This window comes from Anneissia japonica, unplaced genomic scaffold (assembly GCF_011630105.1).
Source record: "Anneissia japonica isolate Jap-2015-1 unplaced genomic scaffold, ASM1163010v1 scaffold287857_len828801_cov194, whole genome shotgun sequence".
NCBI lineage: Eukaryota > Metazoa > Echinodermata > Crinoidea > Comatulida > Comatulidae > Anneissia > Anneissia japonica.
The window spans coordinates 677126-701122 of record NW_022738478.1 but is presented as its reverse complement, the minus strand read 5'-3'; the positions used below and the strand labels follow the sequence as shown (position 1 = coordinate 701122).

Genomic DNA, 23997 nt, shown 5'->3' with positions numbered 1-23997 from the left:
CACATCATGACCATATATAGGCACATCATGACTATATATGGCCATGAGGACATCCTATCATGACCATATATAGGCACATCATGACTATATATGGCCATGATGACACCAAATCATGACCATACATAGGCACATCATGACCATACATAGGCACATCATGACTATATATGGTCATAAGGACATCACATACAACAATTTTTTTGTCAAAAAAATGTAATAGCCTGGACAGAGCTTTAGAATAAAAGGCTTATGACATAGAAGAATAGATTTAATTGATGTCCCAAAGTTATGATATTTATTTATGCATTTTTATGTTCAAAATATCTTTAATCAAATTCTCTTTTCCTCCATAAACAATACAGAGATTTTATGTTTGTACATCACGCCAATTGAAACGTTTAGAATCGGTGTCACGGTCTCCAATCTACTCGCACTTCTCTGAAACGATAACAGGAACAAGTACGATACGAGCTTACGGACGTCAGTCAGAGTTCATCCAACAAAATCAGGGTTTGATAGATGAAAATCAGGTCACATATTACCCTAATGCCTGCTCCAACAGGTAAACAAAATCTACTATATCAGAGGTGGATCCGGTGGACGTATGGGGGACATATTCCCCCGTTTTGGAATTGAATTTTTAAATTTTAATGCATATATTGAAGTTAGCACTACTCACTTATCTATTCTGAATATGTTGTTCTCCCGGCCAACTCCCCCCCCCCCCCCCCCGTTTGAAAAGGTCTGGATCCGCCCCTGTGTATCATACTTTATACTTCACAGCAAGAGCTATTTCCTGCATTATTGTTAAAAAATAAAACAAAACTGTTGTATGGCCATATATAGCCATGATGTACCTATATATGGTCATGATGTGCCTATATGTGGTTCTTAAACCGAGTAATTAGCATAAGAATGTGGTAGTATTGTATACTTTAGTAAAGAGAAGCCACAATACTTTTACTCATAACTATGGGAATAGTAAGTCAATTCTAATAAATAACCCATCATTTTAAAGCTTATACTGTTGTGAAGATTGATAATGATGATCTATGATTGATTGTTATTCCTTAACTAGATGGCTTGCTCTTCGTCTGGAGTTCGTTGGTAATCTTATTGTATTCTTTGCATCATTATTTGCTGTGATTGGTCGGGATAATCTTAGCCCAGGTCTGGTGGGCTTGTCAGTTTCATATGCAATGCAGGTAAGTTGATGACCTAATTATTATGATATAATGGATCATGTGACACATGATCACACAGGATTTTTTTTTTTACGTCAAACAACAAATAGTCTTACCAACTGCAGGACACGTAAATGTGATTGCCGTAAATAGCCCCATCCCTGGGGAAGAACCTGAGAACACATCTGAGCAATAGTCAGGTTGACCTATGAACCCGTGCCTGAGTATAGTTAGTCAAGGCTCAGTATGTTCAGCATAGACCAATACATTTAATTTAGCAACATCCTACAAAGTACATACATGTTTCCTTGGTACTGGTAGCATTCCCAAACTACAATGGCTTTCCAGAGGTTTCTGTCCTTCATAGCCATCTTAAGGTCCTCTGCTTCCATTCCAGTGTCTTCTTTAAGGATTTCCTTAGTACAAAAGTTTATTGTATTGTGTTTTTTCCTTGGTAGATTACACAGACATTGAACTGGTTAGTGAGAATGACAAGTGACTTGGAGACTAACATTGTTGCTGTTGAAAGAATCAAAGAATATTCAGAGACATCTACTGAGGTAAACAAGCAATGCTGCACACTGGTTGCTATGATACAGCCATTTTTTTTTCTTGTCCAAGGTTAACCCACCCAAAATCTTGAAATTCAAGGGTCAACTTATTTGTGAAGGAGAGAAGCCCAAAATATGTGCTTAACATTTCAAAGGACCGTTTTGCAAGGTTTATTTATTAAATTGAATTAGTCATGGGTTTTGCTCTGTTACCATATTACCAACCGCAGTGTAGAGTGGGACTGATGATTGCTAAGGGACTCTGAAATTACCACAGAGTAGAGGGGGCCTGATGGTTGCTAAGGAACTCTTAGTGTTACTCATTCACATTCGCTTTAAGTTGCTACTCAAGTTGCACTTATTTTTATCATCTCTTTTTTTTAACGGTACCATATATTTTAAATTTATATAAGATTGATTCATTAAATTAAGCCTCTTCCAATTGAGGCATGCTATCCCACAACCATTTGACTGATACACTTTTTTTTAATTGGTTTTTCTGAAAATTACGTACTGCTTCTGATAAATGATTTGGACATTCCTAGGCTGCTCGAATTGTAGAAGACAATCGACCTGATGAAGGTTGGCCCAGCAAGGGTGAGATTGTGATGACTAACTACTCTACCCGCTATCGTGAAGGCCTAGATTTAGTTGTCAAAGGCATTGACATTAGTATCAAGAGTGGAGAGAAGGTATGTATTCAATCTTTCAGACATCATAAGATCTACTACAATATTTTTCCCTTTAATATTTCCTACACTTTCTATCTCATTTATTTCCAATTCCTATTGATTTCTTCATTTATGCACCTTCCATTTCTATATTACCTTCTTGTTCAAATCCCACTTTTCTTTTTGACTACACTATTACTTTCCCATTCTCTTTGCTTTACATTCTTCAAAGTTTCCATCCATGAGGTTCTGTAGAGTATTAACAGTCATGCAGCAAAAGTAGATTAATTGTATAGCAACAGGCTACTGGCATGTCGACAGGAGTTCTGTCATAGTAACAGGCATAGTCAACTTACGGTGTGTTTATCAAAGCACTTTATCTGCTTTGCTTCTCTCCACACAGGAATATAAATTGGTATATAAAATCACTTTATTTCAACAAAGGAACAATTGCCACTGGACAACAATGATCCAGGAATTGGACTGATGCAGGAAAAGCAAAACAGTGAATCATTATAGAAAATTAAAAAAATAATAATAATAATACTTGTATTGTGCGATACTGCAACAACACACAGGAATAAATGCTCAATAACATAAAAAAACATACATTTCCTGTTTTAAGTAATTGGTACAAGTTAGCTAAGACATGAAGAGACCGTTGGGGATAAGCAAGTTACTTGTCCACACCTTGAGCACTTGGACACCGTTTCAGTGTAAAGCACTATATAAATCCTTATTACAATTATGATCTTTCAGATTGGAATTGTTGGTAGAACTGGTGCGGGCAAGTCTTCACTGACTTTGGCAATTTTCCGTATTATTGAGGCTGCTGGAGGAACCATTACCATTGATGGTATTGATATTTCAAAAATTGGGCTTCAAGATCTTCGCTCAAAAGTCACAATCATACCCCAAGTGAGTAGCTGTTTGTTGATTTTCAAGGAAATTAACAATGCAATATTCTTGATCTCTGTTTACTGATTTTACTTTTTATGGAAACATTTGTCATATATACTCATGTGTCATGAGCATCTTTACAGATGGATACTGGTGCACTACAAATTCTCAGTATTATCAACACAGCGTATGCCCATATATAGTCATGATGTGTCTGTATATGGTCATGATGTGATGTCATCACTACCATATTTAGGCATGTCACATTTTTTTTGTCAAAAACAAATTGATAGTCTGCACAGGGTCAATGGCTTATTGTAAACTAATTACTTTTCGCAGGACCCAGTTCTTTTTGCCGGCTCACTTCGCATGAACCTTGACCCCTTTGATAGTTACACTGATGATGAAATCTGGAATTCCTTGAGCTTGTCCCATCTCCAAGTTTTCGTGTCAAGTTTACCACGTGGACTTCAACATGAATGCACCGAAGGAGGAGAAAACCTTAGGTGAGGATGACAAAATGATTGGGATGACTTTTGGGAGGATTTTGATATTGTGGTATGTAAACACTCCAAGAATAGCCCACATCCCTACATCCCGACCTAAACTCATCAAAATGCCAAGCAGCAATGGAATGACACTGAAGATTAAATGGTTCAGTGTAGTTGCTACCAGCTTAGCTGATGGAACTAAGTTGGTGAAGAGGCGAAGAAATTTAGTATTATAGCTCAGAATAAACATATTTTTTTTTAACCATATTTATAGAGGATGACCCTTTCAGCGTATCCTAGAACGTGGGCTGATATTTAGGGACCCTCTTAAATAAATGAAATAATGTGATGCTTTTATCAGCAAAGGCTCTTAATGAGGCTTAGGGAGTGGAGTTATTTTTAGTCGTGAGAAAGAGTCCTGTCACAAGAATCGAACACAGGACCATGGGCTTAGAAGGCAAGCATCTTAACCACTAAGCTATTCCATTCCAATGTCAAGGTACTTGATTCAGATCTTACTAACTTAATTTCATACCCAATTTTACAGTGTTGGTCAAAGGCAGTTAATTTGTCTAGCGAGGGCGCTGTTACGGAAGAGCAAGTTACTGGTCCTAGATGAAGCAACTGCAGCCGTAGATCTTGAGACAGATGACCTGATACAAGCAACAATTCGTATGGAGTTTGCAGATTGTACGGTGTTAACGATCGCACATCGACTCAACACAATCATGGACAGCAGTAGGTAAGAATGACACAATAGATTTGGATGTGATAAAGTGAATTCTTTGAACATTAAAGCTGAGCACAGGCTACGTTGTATGGCAGTCTGCCAGTGAGTTTACCTTCGTTCTCTGTGTGCGCTTGCTGATGAGACGCTGTCTGTTGATTGTCGGCAATCTGAGCGTCGGATTCTCAATTAAAAATAATTCACACACCTCATGTTGTGTCCTATATAAAATTGTTTTGGCCGATATTGTCTTTATCCGCTGTTATCAAATGACGTAAATATGCTATAAATGTATCTTATGAACTTTTGCCCCTTCAGAACTCTTTTCTTTCGTTATTTGCTTGTGATTAAATTTTAATAAGTACAGTTTACTGTAGTTTAGTTTCAGGCCCACTTTTATGGACTTATGCCTCCTCTGTTCCCAGCACTTTTTATTAGGATTTTTTAATTAGCGAATAGAAGTGAATGAATAAAGTGAAATTAAAAGCTGTGGCGTATCTAGTGGGTGCACCCAGTGTCCCCATCACCTTATTTTGAGACCTTGACACCCCTACCCCCACTTAATTATCAAGCTCCCTGTCAGCCACACATTTTAAGTTACATCTTTTTAACTGACACGAAATGCTCAGAATATAAATAAATTGTATTAAACTAAAAAAAAAACTGTAATCAAATGATTTTGTTCTTAATATGATTCATCTAATTCAAAGACAATTTGAATTCTGAAGCTTGGATCACTTTATAAATATTTCTTTGTTGTTTTTTTTTTCTTAACAGAATTTTAGTTTTAGATGATGGAAGAGTTTCCCAGTTTGCTTCTCCAACTGACCTTCTTTCTATTGATGGGATTTTCTTCAACATGGCGAAAGATGCAGGTTTAGTGTGAAGGAATCCAGATTCAATAAGAGATGAGCTGGTCTTGTCATTCTTTGAGAGACAAAAGTTCATTGTAAATGGTACAGTTTAAATCAAATCTAAACTATTAATGCTGGATAACCAAATGTGGCTCCAGATATCAGGCCTTATTGTCACCAGAATTTTTCAAACGGTGGGGGGAAGAGGCCCACAACATATTCAGAAGATAAGTGGGAGTGCTAATTTCAATATATGCCTTGAAATTTTAAAATTTAGTGGCAAAACAGGGGGGGGACATGCCCCTACTTGATTCGCCCCTGGGGTTAAATGAGCTTTCTTAACATATCTAATTTCAACACTGACTTCGATGAAAATTCAAGAGATTCAAATTTTTTTATTGTTGCGAAAGCCATCGAGGGCTATTATCCATTTATTTACAACACATATATGTGAGGTCTCACTACAAAATGAGTCTCATCGTTAGAAAATCAAAAAATGAGTTTATTTTATATTTTGGTAGATCACATTATAAGGTTTAATTTGGTCTTTGAATGGCTTTCCTAGAATGAATAGATCCAGAGATGTGAGCATTTAAAGTTTAGGTGTAAGAGAACCAGGTTTTGAGAAAATCGGCCTGAAAGATAAACTAACCTGTACAAATAATAGGACTAGAATTACAGAATATGCGAAAAGAACACTGTTTTAGTAAGAAAATTCACTTAAAAAGTACACAATCATAAAATATAAGTATCAAGTTATTCCAAAACATTAAAATAAAAATTTTGTAAAAATGTTGCCTTTGACATATTTTGGTAAATATCTCAATACGATTTCACCAACGATGCATCTCATTTCGTGGTGAGACCTCACATATATATACAATCAACACAATAAATATCTTGCATTACTGGTTAACACTCTGACCACCAGTAAAAGTAGTATCAGTCACCGCCAGACTTTTTAGCGAATTTTAACACTTTTCCAAAGCTCAGTAGGTTAGGTTAATAGGATAGGTAAATGTAATGTCTGTGACATTCTTGCTTGTTTGCGGGAGGCCGCCTCGATTTCTGGGAGACTCACACGACCTGCGGCCCCTGATATCTTATATGGGTATAGTATATATATAAATATATAGGTGTTGTAAGAGAGCATGTGTATTAGTATATTTGTAGGTACATGTAAAGGATATATATATATATATATGTATATATATATATATGTATATATATGTTTAACATTCTACCACGTGACTGTCACTGATGCAGACCTATCGCATCTGTGCTTAACTCACACAGTAGCTTTGTTAAGCGGTAGCTATGTACTTGGCTCATTTGCATAGCGCTGCGTTTGTGGAGCTTTAAGTGATATCTTTCTCAATAATACCTCCATGATTGTACTGTACATGTACCGCTGTTAAAAATGATGCCAAATCCCTTTCTACATGTTATCCATTACATATCATTATTAGTTTAAATTGGGTTCTTATGCAATTATAACTTATTCTATTTATAAGTATTAATTACCTTTCCTGGTGTTTAACTCACACAGACCCGTGCATTGGGTTGCGTCGTACGACACTGCCTCAAGTGTTTTTAATGTGTAGTGAGTGCAAGTAATATAACCAGTATTTATCCAGTACAACAATTGTAACTTATTCTAAGGTATTAATTACCTTTCCTGGTTTTGTTATTTAAATACTGTATTATTTTTTAATACAGTAATTTTATTGAGTATGTTAAGGTGCCAAATCAATTGAAATATTTGTTCAGAATTACTTGAGTTAAATTCTATAGGGTTTATGTTATGCGTTAATTTTACTTCTTGAATTCTTTGTTAGGATCCAACTTGTTAGGCCCCAGTGTATGCGATAGTATGGTTTGTTCTGTTCCAGATGTGTATTATACTTTTTTTCTTTTTAACATATATCTATAGGTTGCTATATATTTTTGAGACATGTTCCCACAAAACCAGGACAACCAAAATATTAAAACATTATTTTTTAATAAATACTGTAAGTACTTCAATTATTAAATACTGTATATATTATGTGTTATTACATGATCATAAAGATGGTCTCATCTCAACCAGAATAAATACAGTAATTTTTTAATCAGTATTATCATTCCACACACAATGAATAGTTGTCTTAACATTTTAATTTTTACCAGGTTTTATGGGAACATATATGTATTGTTTCTGTTAGTGGCTTGATAACAAGTAAAGCATGCACAATTTTGAAGCAATAACTAAAATAACATTTTTACTTTATTAAAGATTGTAGCAGTCTTTTACAAGTTCTTATGCACTGGTCCTTGAGTTACAATACACACTAATATATCTAAAAAACACAGTATACACTATTACCTGTTGTTTAATTATATATAGTAACAGTTCCACAAAGAGTTTCACATTTTGTTTTCGATTTAATTTGCTGCCTATACTTAACATCCAAGTGACCACCACATAACATCTGCACAATGATAAGACTCTACATTTACAGATAATCTCCCACCAATTTAATTTCAATTTTTTTTTTTTTTTTTTTTTTTTTTTTTTAATTTTATTATATTAATCAGTCGATATACACACAGGCCTTTTCACATAGTTATATCAAATTGAGCTTTCCATGAGTATTGCGATGAGCATTAGTTTGAAAAAACAGTATGTAGGGAAATGTGAATTCCCCACAACCACCCCCCACCCATCCATCATTTTGGTGTCAAAATCTTACAGCACTGTCTACAGCTCTATTATTTTGATATTAAAGGGTGATGATTGTCTGCTTACTAAATAAGTCAAGGGTGATGTTACTGAGGAATGCAGGGATACTCTGTTGTTGTTGAAGGTATGTTTTAATAAAGTCTCCAAGGGTTGAGGAGAATTCATTTTCCAGAAGTTGCATATCGCCACTTGAAGTCCACTGAAAATACAAACCACAGAATAATAGGTCAGTTTCAACATTAATAATGAGTTGGGTCCAAAGAAATTTAACAGTTTTTATTTAATATCCTAAACCATTAAATTGGACAAAGGGTTCAACACAGGGGTCGGGTAAATGGATCCTGGATAAAAAAAATCCCTGGTAGCATTCACAGGGGGAGTTTTTATGGCTTAGTATGGTCCAAATTGTGCTTTTAGACCACAATATTAGGGATTAGCAATCACAAAATTTTTTTTGGACAGGTAAATTATTTTTTAATATTTGTTCGGATGACAGGGGGTCCAGGCCTGTCTCTTTGCATTACAAAGCCCCCTGCTGGCACTACCACTGCTTTAGGAACATATTGATTGCAACTACAGTACATCATTACCTGGAATAGAAGCATATCTTCAGGTTGTTCAGCATACATGGACTTCAAACAATATTTGTTGGTGGTTGGGTTATCAATTTGATAGCCGGTCAGACGATAACATGCTTGACGAAACTCTTGGATTTTGGTAGCAAAAACTTCTTTAAGCCTTTGGTTTCGGAGTTCAGAAGCTTTGAGTTCCTTCTGTAAATCTAAAGGAAATTAAAATTTATGATCAGGATGACTTAGCCTTTTTTTTTAAATGTAATGTAATTTTACTCATCAAAGCTTTATTAGCCAGAATTAACCCTTACAGCCACTATAAAAAAGTTACTACAACAATTTAGTACCTTGAACATCTTTGCTAGAGATGATTGGCACAACATCAGCAGCATCTGAGGTACTGGTTGTACCTTGCGACTCTAGCTGAAGTACACGTTGACGCAGCTTCTCGCACTCTTCGCGTAGCTTCTCCATGTCTTCTACCTTTTTTTTCTTTGCTTGCGATGTTGGGTTGAATTTTAAGTGAATTACTTTAGATTTTGTGGGGTCGTAGTCTCCCTAAAAAATGAGTAGTCAAATTAGATTTATAAATAATGTTACTAATATTTGTAGTCTCCATTAACATTTATTTAGTCAATTACAACCCCAAATATGAAATGAATTTTGTTCCATTAACCTGTAGAGATCGCTGCTCCATGTGAGCTTCCAACACCTCTAATCTCTCCTCTAGCTTCTGGTTCTCCATTTGAACTTGCTGAAGCTTCTCCTTTGCTGTCTTTAGCTCTTCTGCTTGAAGTGAACTGGTTTCTGTTGGAAGAGGGAGCAAGGCCTTTGAAATTTCTGCAAGCTCCAGCTTCTCTTTCAGTTCAGTCACCTGTGTCTGTAGCTGTTGACCCTGTAGTCTCTCTTTACCAGCCATTTCTTGGCAAAATTTTACATTAGCCTTAAAAGTAAGCAGAATAATCAGAGAATCATTGATATGTCTTGCAGGGTTCCTTCTCATAGCACACTAGAAAGTGAGCGTCTTCACCACCAAGGCAATGGTGCTTTTTTTCTGGAATCTAGAGATTACATAACAAATAGGTTCTTAACCTCAGCCCTCTCTCTCCCTCAGCCCTCTCTCTCCCCCCCCACCCCTCTCCCTCCCCCCCCCCCCCCCCCCCGCAAAAAAAACAAACCGGTGGGGCCAAGTTGAGTATGGACTACCTGTCAGAGAAATGCCAATTGCCACTGCAATACACATGTAGAGTTGGATAAAGCGATTGATGGTTTGTATGTACAACTTTACCTCTAACTCTTCAACTTGTTTCTGGTAAGCCTGCAAATTCAGCATTGTCTGTTGTAGACGATTCACAACTTTTGCATTAGCACCTCCACGCTGCAATTCTTGATTGTATGTGTTGAGAACCTGGTTTAAACTGTCCCTTTCCTGGCAACAGAAAATAAGAATACACTAAGTAATATGCCAGGAGCAGATCCAGAAATTTTTAAATGAGGGGACACAGATTTCATATACGCCTAGTCGGTAAGTAAAAATTACAATTTATTTACAAAAAATTGGATTAACCAAAAAGAAAAAATTATACAGTTCCCCAGACCCCCACCCCTAAATCAGCCCCTGCTAATATACTGTAATTAGGTTATATCTCACCTTTGTTAACAAGGTTACCCCCTTCTGCAGTCGTTTTGCGAGCTCTTCTAACTGTCTGTTCTTCATTTCTGCCTCTAAAAGTCTCGAGTTTGTAGAGGCAAGTTTTTCTGATGCAGACTTGTAAGCCTGTTGATGAATGTTCGAACTGCATGAGAAAAAGAAACAGTACAATTAATATATATGTAAACAAAAATCAACTGATCCCCCACCACTGATGCCCTCCCATCCTTAACAATGCGATGGGGACAGTATTAAGGTTGTAAGTACTAATTGACTGTCCCTGATGTGGCAGAACTATCACGTTCAACTCACAGTCAACACTGTGAGTTTGCCTTAAATGGTCGGTCTCTCGATCGCCATCTCTGAGCACCTGTCCTCTGTGGTTTTGTTTTACAGATTGGTGATGAATGGATGACCCGCCTTTCCCTCTGGTTTTAATTTGATATAAGCTACTGTATAAAGCAATTAAGACTACTGCTCTTTGCATAATGAAATACATGCAGGGACCAGCTCTCTGAAATGGATATGTGTGCTATATAATATAAATTTTATTACTGTTATTCATTATGTAGGTGACTAAACATTAATGAAAATCGAGTTCCGTTAAGGATTGGCATAAATGTTTTGTTGTGACTGAGAATGGTGGTCAGATGTCTATGTAGGAATATTCATGATGTACCTGGATTCTAGCATGCCTTGTTTCCCTAGCAACACCAGCTCTTTCTGTTGCAGTTCAGCTAACCGATTTGCTAGCTCCATCGGTGACCTAATAAGTAATAGTAATAGTGACACACCCATATATTCACAAATTGTATTTATTTATTTATTTATTTACTTTGAACATAAAAATTGATAAAGTGGAAAGAGCTTTTAGCATGCTACTTCCAATGGGATGCACAGAGCAACTGGATTTTAAAGAATGAGTCCTTACATTTTTTTTCAACTAAACACTTCAAAATAATTTTATTTAAAAAAATATGAAGATTGTCACTTACTTAAAACCTCCTTTTTCTAAATTACAACATGATTCCCACTCATTTACTCTGAACTGAAGAGCCTACAACAAAATAAGAATAATGTTATTCCCATTAATGTGAAGCGCTTAGAGGCCTTGTAAAGGCATGAAGCGCTATATAAGAACGACATATTATTATTATTATAGGGCATCAGCAGCCACGGAAATTATGTTCACGAGATGCATCTTCAACAAAATAAGCAGGAACACCCCCCACAAATCAATCAGTTGTCATTACCTCATGTTGTACTTGTAACTTGTAAAATTCTTCTATTTTTTGCTCAGCTCTACTTAGCTTGCCTTCAAGGCTCATTACCTTCTCGTCAGCAAGCATTTTACCTGCACTCAATTCTCTATATGAACCAAGAATAAATCATCAATTAGATTATTAAAATTAGGTTAGCACCTGCATCCTTTAAATAATTTCTTTTTCACATTCAAGTAATTCCTTACAATGAACTACTAGATAAATTATTATTTAATTATTCTATTCACCTGTACTTTTTAAGGTCAGCTTTGAGTTGTTTATTTTGTCTCTCAAACTCTGTTAATTTTTTTACATCATTGCACATTGCCTTGGCAATAGTGGCTTCCTCTTCCTGATTGGATAGCTTTTGTTGTAATTCCTGGAACAAACAAAAAAAAAACAAAGTTTACTTCTAGTAAAATAATATAATACTGAAACTCTGCCCACATTTTCTTTGACAAGAAACTGTTGTATGCCCATATATACTGTAGTCATTATGTGCCTATATATGGTCATGATGTGATGTCATCATGACCATATTTAGTCATGATGTGATGTCATCATGACCATATTTAGTCATGATGTGCCTATATATGGTCATGATGTGATGTCATCATGACCTTATTTAGTTATGCTGTGCCTATATATGGTCATGATGTGATGTCATGCTGTGCCTATATATGGTCATGAAGCAATGTCATCGTGACCATATATGGTCATGATGTGATGTCATCGTGACCATATTTAGTCATGTCACATTTTGTCAAATAAAATATGATAGTCTAGACAGGGCTTTTGAATAATAACATAGATTGAAATAATATATTTATCGATAAAAGAATTGTATCTACAAACATCCTTAAATTGATCAGCCACCAATAAATGTCCCTCTAAAAGATACGAACGCTGATAATTATGTACTATTTAATTGGCAAAAACAAATGTTCTTGTTATAATCCTTAATTGATTTTAAGTATCCAATTTGTTTAAAAAAACTGTTACTTTACCCTGATGGTCTGATGAGCTGTTGCTAAGTCCGACTTACTCTGCTCAAGGGCTCTCCTTAAGGTTGATGCCTCTGCACCCCGTCTGGAATAATTTTAGAAATTAATTTTTAAAAAATAATAATTTGTTATACTGGAAAAAAAACTTAAGCAAACAAGCAAATACATTGAAACATCTTTAGTTTGTTTGGCATCTCATTCACCTCATTTGATGTTGAAGCTGGCTTTTGGCCCCTTCCAAATCTGTTTGTAGTAAAGCAACTTCAGAATTTTTCCTGCAAAAAATGAAAGAAGGTCACAGTGTGACAAAATGAAGCCAGCAACTAAGCACGACCAGCCAACAAGACTTAAATGTTGATTGATGGATTGTTGGTTTCCACGGTGGTTTTACAATATTTCAAACATATTTGTGTGAAATACACGGAAGCTTCATTATGCATTACAATATGCAAATTTATTATTTTTTGTAACAGTAATTTTCCTATTTCTTTGCTCAGGAACTGAACATTGCATTCTGCTGTGGAAATGGCGCTATACAAATACTTGTTGATTGATTAATTGATTGGTTGATTGACATGGGAAATTTTAGTTCTTACATTGTCAATTTATGAAACAGCTCAGATATCTTATTGCTGGTATCCAATTTCAACTGAAAATAAATAAAATTGTTTAGAAACATAACAAGACCATCAATGTTTTACAGCAATACAAAAATACACTTCCCAGCTGTCCTCCCTTCACCAAGTAATATAAAACATTTTTAAATTATTTTTCTTTTTTATAAATATCAGCACACTCTGTCAACTCCTGCCCTTGTAATTTGTAATGCAAGACTACCCTCCCCATCATGCCTCCCTCCCACTCTCCCCAGCATGACCCCTAGACTATTCTTTAATATCAAATATTAGAACCTTTCAACAGTAGCTACATAATATAAAAACGTTGAATTCCTTCAGATTTACTCAATGGTCCTTCTGCAGCAGCTTCACATGGGCCCTCACCTGTCTCTTATACACATCTAGATGTGTATAAGAGACAGAGCCAGGGGTGGGTATGGGAGGGGTGTCCCCTCCTCCCAAAACGAGATTTTTCTTAAAATTTGGGACTTCTAGATGGCCGGAAATGGCTGGGATGGGAAAACAAGGCCTATTTTTTTTAATTTTTTTTTGGTCGGACTGCCTGACGAGCTTTGGCCGATGGGGGAACCTTGACCAGACCGATGGGAGGGCTTAACCCCCTGCCCCCTGCTGACGCCGCCACTGAACCTACCTCCTGATGTGCTGTCATTATCTCCAGCTTTTGTTTGCGCAGATCCAGGATTTGATTTTCGTATTGATGTCGCAAACTCTCCTTTGCAGCGCGGAGTTCATTGACCTCTTTGGACTTCTTATCCTCCTGCTTCGACAAATAATCTAACTGCTGTGTCAATCTCACCACCTTTTCAGAATATTTCTGGAGAATTATTGTAAAAAAATAACATTTATTGATTGAATGTACGTTGTTTTCGCACCAATATTCAGTGGGGATTCCCAAAGATGGGCGTGGCTCGCCCATCGGCTCAGTGAAACGCCCACTGGCTTCCATTTTGGACGGCCTATTTCGTTTATATGGCTAAACCCTTGATTACCACCAAAGCTTTTAATGACACCAGATAATTAGCTCGACTGTGAATTGCCTAATAATTAACTAATTTTTTTAATATGTATATATTGTTTTTTTTAAATGTTTTTTTAATCCAATAATCTGCTTGTAATTACATGGAGATATAAAAACCCCAAAAAAACTTACATCTTTCTCAATGCTTTCTTTGGCAAGGTTGCTCTCAAGTTCCAGACGAGAGCGTTTGTGGCACATTTTCTCAATCTCCATATCGTTCTTCAATTTGGTTAAGTAACTTTGGGTTAAAATTTCTTCACCTTTCCTTTCTCGACCAATCTGCTCCATTCGTTGTTTCTCTGTTGTGTTATAAATAATTGTTTACAACTCAATACAGAATCACTTTGTCTGTATACTTTAAAATGGTGGTAGAGTTTTTTTAAAAAAAATTCTTATTTTATCCTCATGTTCTGGTTTCTAAGTTGGAAGAATTTTTGGGAGCTCTGCATAAACAACCTATCTTTAATAGCACATCTAATTTTGTTTTGTTGCTTTGGTGATACCCATCAAAAATGACTTCCATAAGACAAATGATAATAAAGGGTAATACAGTAGTAAAAACATACAGATTTATTGAATTTGCAAGAGTTGGGTTATTTTCCATGAGATTCTGGACCGGTTGTGGGAGATCGTCCCCATTTCCAGGAAACTCCCACGACTGACAGGAGACTCAAAACCCCTGCACTCCATGGAAGTGGTGAAACCATGAGAAAAAATGTATTTTATTAATTGTATTATTATATATTTTAACAACATCTTACTAATATCCCTTTCTATATAGGCTTCAAACTCTCCCATCATCCTTATCACTGCTGTATTTTCTTCGGCAGCCTCCATTTTTTTATGACTTCACATAAATGAAAGTCTGTAATAAACAAAACAGTCACTGAATTTATCATCATTCACCATGTGTAACATGTAAATATACAACATAATACTTATTCTATATCATTTCATCATCTTAGGCCTACATTTTTTCAACATGAAACAGGTAGGCCCAGGGCTAAATTTTTTAATTGGAGAAAATGCCTACTAGCCTACTACAACAGAGAAGACTCTGACAACAGTCAGTGGGATATACAAAAATGCAAAATAAAACCACTGACTAGCTAGGCCTACTACTCCAGAGGCCCTAGATCTAGGCTAGTATTAGGCCTCACTCTACCAGGCCCAGGCTAGGCCTTCCTCCTAGCCTAAAGGATAGGCCTAGTAGGAAGGCCTAGGGGCTAGAGGCCTATAGGCTACTAGGCTAGTCCTAGTTAAAACGATAGGAAAAACAGGCCTCGGCCTTGTTGGTCTACCAACCTGTGTCTACCTCAACTGCTGAGTGGGCTGGTGATTCTTAAGAATGCCCTTCGGCGTGCCACTGCGCTGTGTTGCAAAAATAAAAATTACTTTGATTTTTAAACTACAAAATAAAACTCCTAGGGCCTTGCATACATAGGCGGCTAAGCCTGACGATAAACAGTAGTGTCAATATAGCTAGCGGCGCGCGGTGGTGGTAAGTGTACGCATGCGTACTACCCGCAACATCAACAGATAGCTAATAGCTCTGTGAGAGGACTGGGTTCGAGATGAAGACTAGTCAAACTTTTTTTTTCTATTATTTTGCAACGTACTGAGCAGGCAGTATGGTAATACGTCAGCTATGTAAATCATCATTTTTTAATATTTTTTTTCGAATCCATGAATTTTTAAATCAAATCATTAATTAAATTTATCTTAATATATATTTCTAATCTTTAAGAAATGTTGTTATACGTAATATAGATTAATGATTAATCTTTAAATTGTTTAGGGCTTTTTATATATTTCTATAATATTTTCAAATTAGCGTGCAATATTCATGTTTTTCCATTCACTTTTTCTTATGTTTTAGGGGCAGCTGACACTTTTGAGTTACATTTACTTATTTGCTTTAGCTGTCCCTGACCATTGTTTTGTTGTTTCTTGTTGTTATTGTGCTCTTTGAATAAATAAATGAAATGAAAAATGAAATTGTCAATTATGTAAATCGGGTTTTTTTTTATTTATATAATTTTTCTATCTTTTTTATTATGATTTTTACCTGTTTTATCATTTTATCAAATGTTATTGTATTTTTAATGTATATGAGCCCAAAATGATTGGATGAGCTACCCTCTCTAGATCATTAAACATGGTTTTAAATAAATAAATAAGTATCCATGCGTATCACCAGCCACAACACAAGGCAGGTTGAGACATTTTTAACGGAAAAAAAAGTGGAAATCGATAGGTTTTCTGCAATATAAAACATATAAAAAATCATATTTTACCCTACTTTACCTTATTTTACTGACTGCTCGGTATGTTGCAAAATATTCGGAAAGTAAAAGAAAATAATTTTGACTCGTCTACGTCTCGAACCAGGGCGAACAACCATGATCAGCGGCTAGTGATACGCATGCGTACTGCTGGTTGACTTAAATGCGTTGCCAGAAAATTCAACATGTATGTTATAATATTTCTCAACAAGACGTCTGGATCGAGTTTGCGGACCGAACACTCTGGAGGTGGAGTCCCTCTTTCGACTGTAAACATAACACGGACGTGGCTTTCTTTTGCTCACCTTTTGGCTTCTTAAAACGACTTATGTGATTAATTGGTTTCCGCAAACCATCGATTCATCTGGTATATGCCCACCCCATAACATTGAACAAATTTTTTTTTTCTCAACAGGATGGGCTGATATCAGAAATAATCAATATTTGATGTCAAATAATCTTTGGTCATATTTATTGATTATGACAAAATTATTGCATAAGTGGATACAATGAATTGTTTTGCATTAAATCTTTATTGATTTTGAATTTTTCTTTTTTTGTTTTCCCTTATGGTGCATAGGTAAAGGTAGGGCTTGCCCACTAGACTTCCTACAGTAATAATAATAAATAATAATAATAATAATAATTTCTCTAAATTGGACTTAAGGGGAATATCTTTTGTGTTATTTTCCCAGGGATCGTTTCCCAGTCAATGCCGTAGCCAGCTGTTGGGACAGTCCCACACAGTTTTTCTAATGGGTCCTCAAAGAATACGTCCACATTTTTAAAATGGGTCCAGATTTCTCATATTTTGTGTAAAATGGGTCAACTTTTAAGAAAATGGGTCCAGATTTCTGATATTTTGTGTAAAGTTGGTCAATGTTTTAGAAAATGGGTCCAGATTATTCATATTTTTGCGTAAAATGAGGGAACTTTTAGGAAAGTGGGTTCGCAATATTTAATTTGCACGTAAAGTGAGGAAACCCTGATAATTGTTCCTCACTGTTTGAAAATCCTGGCAACGGCATTGCTCCTGGTGCCTTGCTTCCTCAACAGGAGGATGGATGCCACTTGAAATAAGTCTTCTTCAGACTTTCATTGGTTATCCGTTGTGTTTACACTGATTTAAATCCAATCCAATGCAGTGTAGGTTACTAGAAGTAGTATGCATTTGCTCAGTAGTATTATAGTACAACTGAGACTGTTACGCTGTTTATTTTTCAAGCATTAGTTTTTATTTTCTTTATAAAGTTTTTGATTGGTTTTGGTTCCACAGGCTTCAAAGCAGAGTGGATGGCAGTAAAAGATGAGCATTTGTATGTTGGCGGTCTGGGGAAGGAGTGGACAACCACCACCGGAGAGTTGGTCAATCTGAATCCACAATGGGTGAAGGTGATCAGTCATCATGGTGAGGTAAGGCATGTACAGTGGACGCAAAACTACAATGCCATGAGAAAAAGTGCTGGATATGAATATCCAGGTAAGGAGTGTATATCATTTAATGGTGGTGTGCCTAACTTCTAATTCTAGGGTAGTCAGTTCAAATCTCTCTGAGATGCTGACACATGGTAATGGAAGCAGGGGTGGTGTCGGGGATTTGTTATATTAGTTGGAAGCAAATGATGAAAGAGATGTTTCATAAATCGTCTTGACTACTTTAGATTAATGAGGATTTTTGTATTGCCTACAGTAATGTCTTCAATATGGGACTTTATAATGAGTAAACCTACAAAGACAAGTTTAACAAGAGATGTTTTATTAAACATAATAGTGACTCAAATAGTAAATATTATAATTCTATTAAGGGGTCGTTCAACATTTTCACAAGTGTGCAAGCAGTATGCTAGGGTTGAGGGGTAGACAAATTTGTACACTTTTACATATGCATTAAAATGTTGATTATGCAATGTAAAATAATGGTAAAATGATAATGTAACCATGAATATAATATTCACTTTTAAGCAACCAAATACATGCTTTATTCAACACAAAAAAAAAATGGAGAATGGTTTTGTAAAATTAACACTTTTTTGTACAATTTTAGAGGGGAGGGAGGGCTAGCAAAAGAGCACTGTTTGTACGCTTGTGAAAATGTTGATGATTGTCAACTAGCCCTATGTCCTTTCCAGACTATTAAATTTTATTTGAGTAAAACGTGTGACATGCCTACAGTAAAGTAAATCATATGGTCATAACATCACAACGCCTATGTTCTCACACGGCTGCTAACTGTTAGCAGGATCTGCTTAGCTGCCGTGCATCCATACGAAAAAATCCCGATCCAGAGACAAAGAATATGATGATCCAATCACTGGCCAATAAGAAACTGGGAATTGTAAACATGTACATGTGATTGGTTGATGATAGAAATGCGCTCAACTTGCTAACCGATAGCGCTGGCTAACTGTTAGCGGTATCCGGATGCTGCTAACAGTTAGCGATAGCCGATCGGGCCTTCTCACACAGGTGCTAACAGTTAAGCGCTAACAGTTAGCTCCCGATCCGGATACTAGGGCTCTCGTGAGAACCAGGCTATAATGACCATATATAAGCACATCATGGCTATATATGGGTATTCAACAATTTTTTGTCAATGAAAATTTGATAATATGTACAGCTTATAATAATAATGCAGGCATCTATGTAGCGCATTCTTATCAGAGGATACCACAGCGCTTTATATTATAAAAATTATTAACATAAAGTAACATGGAAAATATAATGTTTGAATTTTTTGTCTCTTAATTTTATTTTTATGACTATATTTTACAAAGAATCTTTGAATTTGTAATTAAATAATATCTTTTCCAGGATACATGATCCATGAATCCGGTGTTTGGAGTGATCATCATCAACAATGGTTCTTCTTACCACGACGTGCAAGCACCATGCGCTACGATGAAGTTGAAGATGAACACCGTGCTACTAACATCCTCCTTCGTTGCTCCGAGGACTTTGAACATATCACAGTCACACGTATTGGAAGCCTAAATGTAATACGTGGCTTCTCGTCTTTCAAATTCATACCGGGGACCAAGGATCAAGTAATAGTTGCCTTAAAAACTGAGGAAAATAGCGGTGAAATTGCGACATATTTAACAATATTTAATATTAATGGCGGAGTAATTTATCCGGATGAGAAGATAGCAGATAATAAGTACGAGGGTATTGAGTTTATATGAATGATAATTTCGTTTAATATAAATATCATTTATATCTGTATCCAACCCAAAGATGTTGGTGTACAAAACAACAGTAATCCCAAAACGTGTACAGTAGTCACTTCCCAGAAGTCTATGAGATCTTGAATGTTGCATTTTTTGGTTTGTGATGAACTTTTAAAAATACTGTGCCAATGCATATATTCTTTCTGTAATAATATTCATACAGTGTGGCTAAATTTTAGTTACCAGTAATGTAACGGTATAAAAGGTCATTTTAAGGTATAAGGGACAAGTTATACATCTATTTTTAGAAAAAATAACATTCCAGACCAAGTTTAGTATTACTTTAATTGAGCTTTCTCAACACATCTTGTATTTTGTTGTACATTTAATATGATATTCATAGCTATCTCATATCATGGAGACAATGGGGGCCTTTGATTTACACAACACTCGAACAGGTTCACACATGTGTGACCGTCCTACATTCTCTTCTCAACATAGATTTGGTCAAATTGCATCCTAGCATTCATGCGATGAGGGGAACTTAATATTCTCGCGTGCACAGATGACTTTCTAGTGATGTAATTACATTCTACATCCCACAGCATCGCACAAACGAAAGCTCTCTAACAATACATCTAGAAACGTAGCAAAATTCTGAATTTGTTGTTGAAAAATGTCAAATTTTGGCATGGAGAGCATTCCCTGGAATACCAGCATGCTACAAATGCTCGATATTATTATTAATATTAATTTTATTATTATTGGGAAATGGGTTTAATGTTAATGTGGGCTGCATAAACTGTTTTTAATTTTGTGCAATCTTATTCCCTTTTTATTTGTCAACCCAAATGTATGTCAGGTGACTGTGTACATCCATAAGTATGATGTTTTATAGTTCTTATTGAAGATGTTGAGGGCTGCTTATGTCTGTGTTCTGTTGTGTTTGGATTTCAAAATCAGCTGCACCAAAATCTTTAGCGCTGTACCACCTAAATTTTAGTTGAGCTACACTTCCAGGTTTTTAGCAGAGTACCACCTAGATTTCAATCAAACACATCCTGAATTTTAAGTGAATACCATCTTAATTTTAGTAATGTACATTCTGAATTTTTTTAGTACACTTCTAAATTTCACTAGTGTACCAGCAGATTTGAAGTATACCGTCTTAATTGCAGGTGTACCATGTCAATTGACAGACGAAACAAGGTTTAGATATCTACCGGACTAATAATTTTTGTGCAAACATCATAATGTATATCATCTTGATGAGTATCTGTTTACTGTGGTGTTGGTTGCTAAAATATTTGTTGTATGACTGAAGAAAGAGTTGGTGATGGTGAAATTAATTACTGTGTGTGTTTTATAAATTTTTAATTTGTCTTAATTGTAAAAAAAACGTATTATTTTACAATTAACCTAAGTATTTCTTGAAGATTATATTATACTAACAAATCTATTCAGTTGAGAATTTAATAATTAATTATCATGCGTAATTATTGTAAATATTATTTGTTGATGATTATAAAAATAGGATTGTAAAATATAGGTGTGATACAGTACTTGTATTGTTTCCTTTAAGGTCTGTGTATACTTTTTATGACACATTTGTTGGATTTGTCCATATATGGACATGACTCTATGTGTACAGTATTACAGGTATTGGTCACTGAGGCAAGTCAAAATCATGTTTTTCTAAGAAAATTTAATAGAATTATTTTTAGCCAAAACATTTGAATAATGCAGCTTTTTTTGTCAAAATGTAATATTTTATTCTAATCTATGGTAAATAACTAGGTTTTTGCTTAGTATTCCATTTTATATGCAACTTCCATTACCTGTAGTGGTAATGTATCATTTATTGCAATGCTTTTTCTAATATAATGGAGAGTGAATACAACGCAATACTGTAAGTCACTTGTTATAAATTTGTTATAAATTACAGTAATAAATGCATTATTGCAAAGGAGTGTCTATTGTAAAGCCTGATGTCCATAACATTGCTACACACTAGCACTGACAGCTTTGCTGCCGATTGGCAGCTCGAATGAGAGAGTTTTCACGATTATGTTGGGGACGGATTTCAGTGAGAACACTCTTGCAACAGTGAAGCAATTTTATGGAAACCAGGTTAAGGCTTAGTCTACTCTATCAGATTTTATGTGGCAAATTTGTGTGATGGGCCCATATATAGGCATGACAATGTATATTACACCCAAATATGGGCATATCACGTTTTTCTGTCTCAAAGTATTTGAGTGTGGATAGAAATGAAATTGATAGGATTATATTTAGTTTATACAAATATTTATAATTGAGTGATGGTGGTGATGATGTAATATATAAAAGTATTTAAATTTATTTTTACCATCCCATTGTTTAAATTGCTTTTTTATTCAAATTCAAAATTCTTTATTCAATCTATACAATCAGTAGCAGCCAAAGCTGAATTGCAGCATTGGATTTACAAGCTTTCCTACCAAATATGATACAATTTAAAATACTGTACATAGAAAAAAAAGACCACTACAGGAAAACAATTACAAGAAACATAATAAAAAACATTTACAATAAAAGTCATCATCATTATTATTATTAAAAATAACAGGGTATCAACAGTTGTGTGACTAGCACATTTAAAGGTCAAAGGTTATATTTTTGCATGACAAGCAAAATACTAGTGTCTGTATTCGCTGTGTAACGCATAAGGTTGAAAGCTTCTCAGCAGTCTTTACTGAAAGCATAGGCAGTTTATTTTTTTACGCTATATATAAAGGTCACGTTATTATAATCATGAAAATTATCATCTCTCATTATTTCATGAGCAATAATTACCTTCCAAAGTTCTGTCTTGTTGCTTCAGAAGATAATAATAATAATTAATAATGTTGGTATCCTTACGATTCCTTGATCAGCCTTGAAGTGACGCTTAACCCATTGTCCGGTAACCAGTGGAAATGGTACGGTAACATCATTATTATTATTATCCACAAAATGACTGTCTCTACTAATAAGATAAGGTTAAAGGTTAAAGGTTATTCATTTATATTGCGCAAAATACGAGAGTCTCTATGTGCAGAACAGATGTAACTGGAAAATTAAAAAAAAAAGGAAAATCCAAGCCAGATATTGTGAGAAAATATTTAATAATGTGGAGTGTATAAAATATTATATTATGAGATAAGTAGATGTGGGTTACAATAGTGTTTCTTCAGTATTATGATAGGTGCTAGTAGTACAGTATGTAACCATGTTATATTAACACCTGTGTAAGTTTCCTATACGGTAATTGCCAGTCAGTAAAGCTGTTAATACCATAATTGAAGCGATCTCTACCTGCATTATTTAATAAGTTAAGTACTCGTAAAAAAGCATCTACCAGTAATAAACTATGGAGTTAATGAATAACCTGATACGTTTAAGTGAACACTTAAATTTAATGCTGATGAGTTAATTTAAATAAATTCATTCTACGATATACATCTGTGACCCAGATACCTTCCCTCTGTTGCTATCCACTGCTAATCACACCAGTTGTATTAATTAAATTCCTGTGCATCCAACTGTACAACATTATGCGTGTTTGTTGGTTTTAAATAATTTAAATAATTTTTAATATGTAATATTTTAACACTTATAATTCCTTTTAATATGTAAATTACTAATAAATCATTCAAACTGGACATCAATTGAATAGTTAATTATTTCAGGTGTATACCTTCATTTTCATTTGGTTGTATTATTTAATTACTGTATTTGTGATAATTTTATGGTGATTTTGTGCAAAAGATATAGGTCTGGGTCACTAATGTTTGTATCTTGGTATTTTTATAGTACATAATTTCTTTAGGTTGTTTTTTTCTGTTTAACAATGGTTGTTTGCAGTTAACTTTTTTATCCTGTTCAGTTTTGAATATTAAACTTTGAGGTAAAACACTCATCCTCTTTGTTGTGGTTTCATTATACAGATCATGCCAACCATTCTTTGTTTTTGCTATATTTTAGACCTGTTCATAATAATTAAAGATTACAGTATATAAAAATTTCCTTTTTTATGCAATAAATTGTTATCGAAAGATAATAACAATTATCTTTCAAGAGGTGCAAGTCGAAAGTACGCTACTGCAACACAGTAGCGGTGCCAGCAGTGGTGAGGGGAAAATGACCACATTGGACAATCATGGACCATGATCATCCTATGCAATGACGAGGTTGTCAGACTGAAAATATTAATTTGCTGAACCAAACAAAGCTGTATTGTGATTGCTATCCCCTAGATATTATGCTCTAAAATCCCAATTTT

At 35.1% G+C, this 23997-nt stretch overlaps 3 protein-coding genes across 7 annotated transcripts in view; 2 read left to right on the top strand and 1 right to left on the bottom strand.

Annotated features, from left to right (window-relative positions):
* The window catches only part of LOC117117547 (multidrug resistance-associated protein 1-like), a 28992-nt gene extending 23072 nt beyond the window's left edge, over positions 1–5920 (top strand). For all 5 annotated transcript variants that reach the window (XM_033261872.1, XM_033261869.1, XM_033261868.1 and 2 more), the window contains 8 exons: positions 360–559; positions 1076–1202; positions 1640–1741; positions 2278–2424; positions 3163–3321; positions 3643–3809; positions 4342–4536; positions 5299–5920. In XM_033261872.1, coding sequence (XP_033117763.1) covers positions 360–559; positions 1076–1202; positions 1640–1741; positions 2278–2424; positions 3163–3321; positions 3643–3809; positions 4342–4536; positions 5299–5407 — 1206 coding nt within the window. In that variant the 3' untranslated portion in view covers positions 5408–5920. The remainder of the gene's footprint in view (positions 1–359; positions 560–1075; positions 1203–1639; positions 1742–2277; positions 2425–3162; positions 3322–3642; positions 3810–4341; positions 4537–5298) is intronic.
* Positions 5921–7606: 1686 nt separating this feature from the next.
* LOC117117548 (mitotic spindle assembly checkpoint protein MAD1-like) lies at positions 7607–15746 on the bottom strand. Its single transcript, XM_033261874.1, has 17 exons — positions 15548–15746; positions 15004–15107; positions 14375–14541; positions 13856–14038; positions 13183–13235; positions 12790–12861; positions 12590–12671; positions 11831–11961; positions 11574–11688; positions 11316–11377; positions 11000–11086; positions 10321–10465; positions 9958–10098; positions 9346–9612; positions 9017–9227; positions 8688–8878; positions 7607–8296 (listed from the first exon to the last, which is right to left on the bottom strand). Exons 2-17 carry the CDS (start codon positions 15077–15079, stop codon positions 8138–8140), a joined length of 2142 nt encoding a protein of 713 aa, XP_033117765.1. The 5' UTR covers positions 15080–15107; positions 15548–15746; the 3' UTR covers positions 7607–8137.
* LOC117117573 (soluble calcium-activated nucleotidase 1-like) lies at positions 15225–23634 on the top strand. The gene is made up of 3 exons (XM_033261915.1): positions 15225–15233; positions 17779–18007; positions 19339–23634. The coding sequence occupies exons 1-3, from the start codon at positions 15225–15227 to the stop codon at positions 19707–19709; spliced, it is 609 nt and encodes a 202-aa protein (XP_033117806.1). The 3' UTR covers positions 19710–23634.
* Positions 23635–23997: the final 363 nt, after the last annotated feature.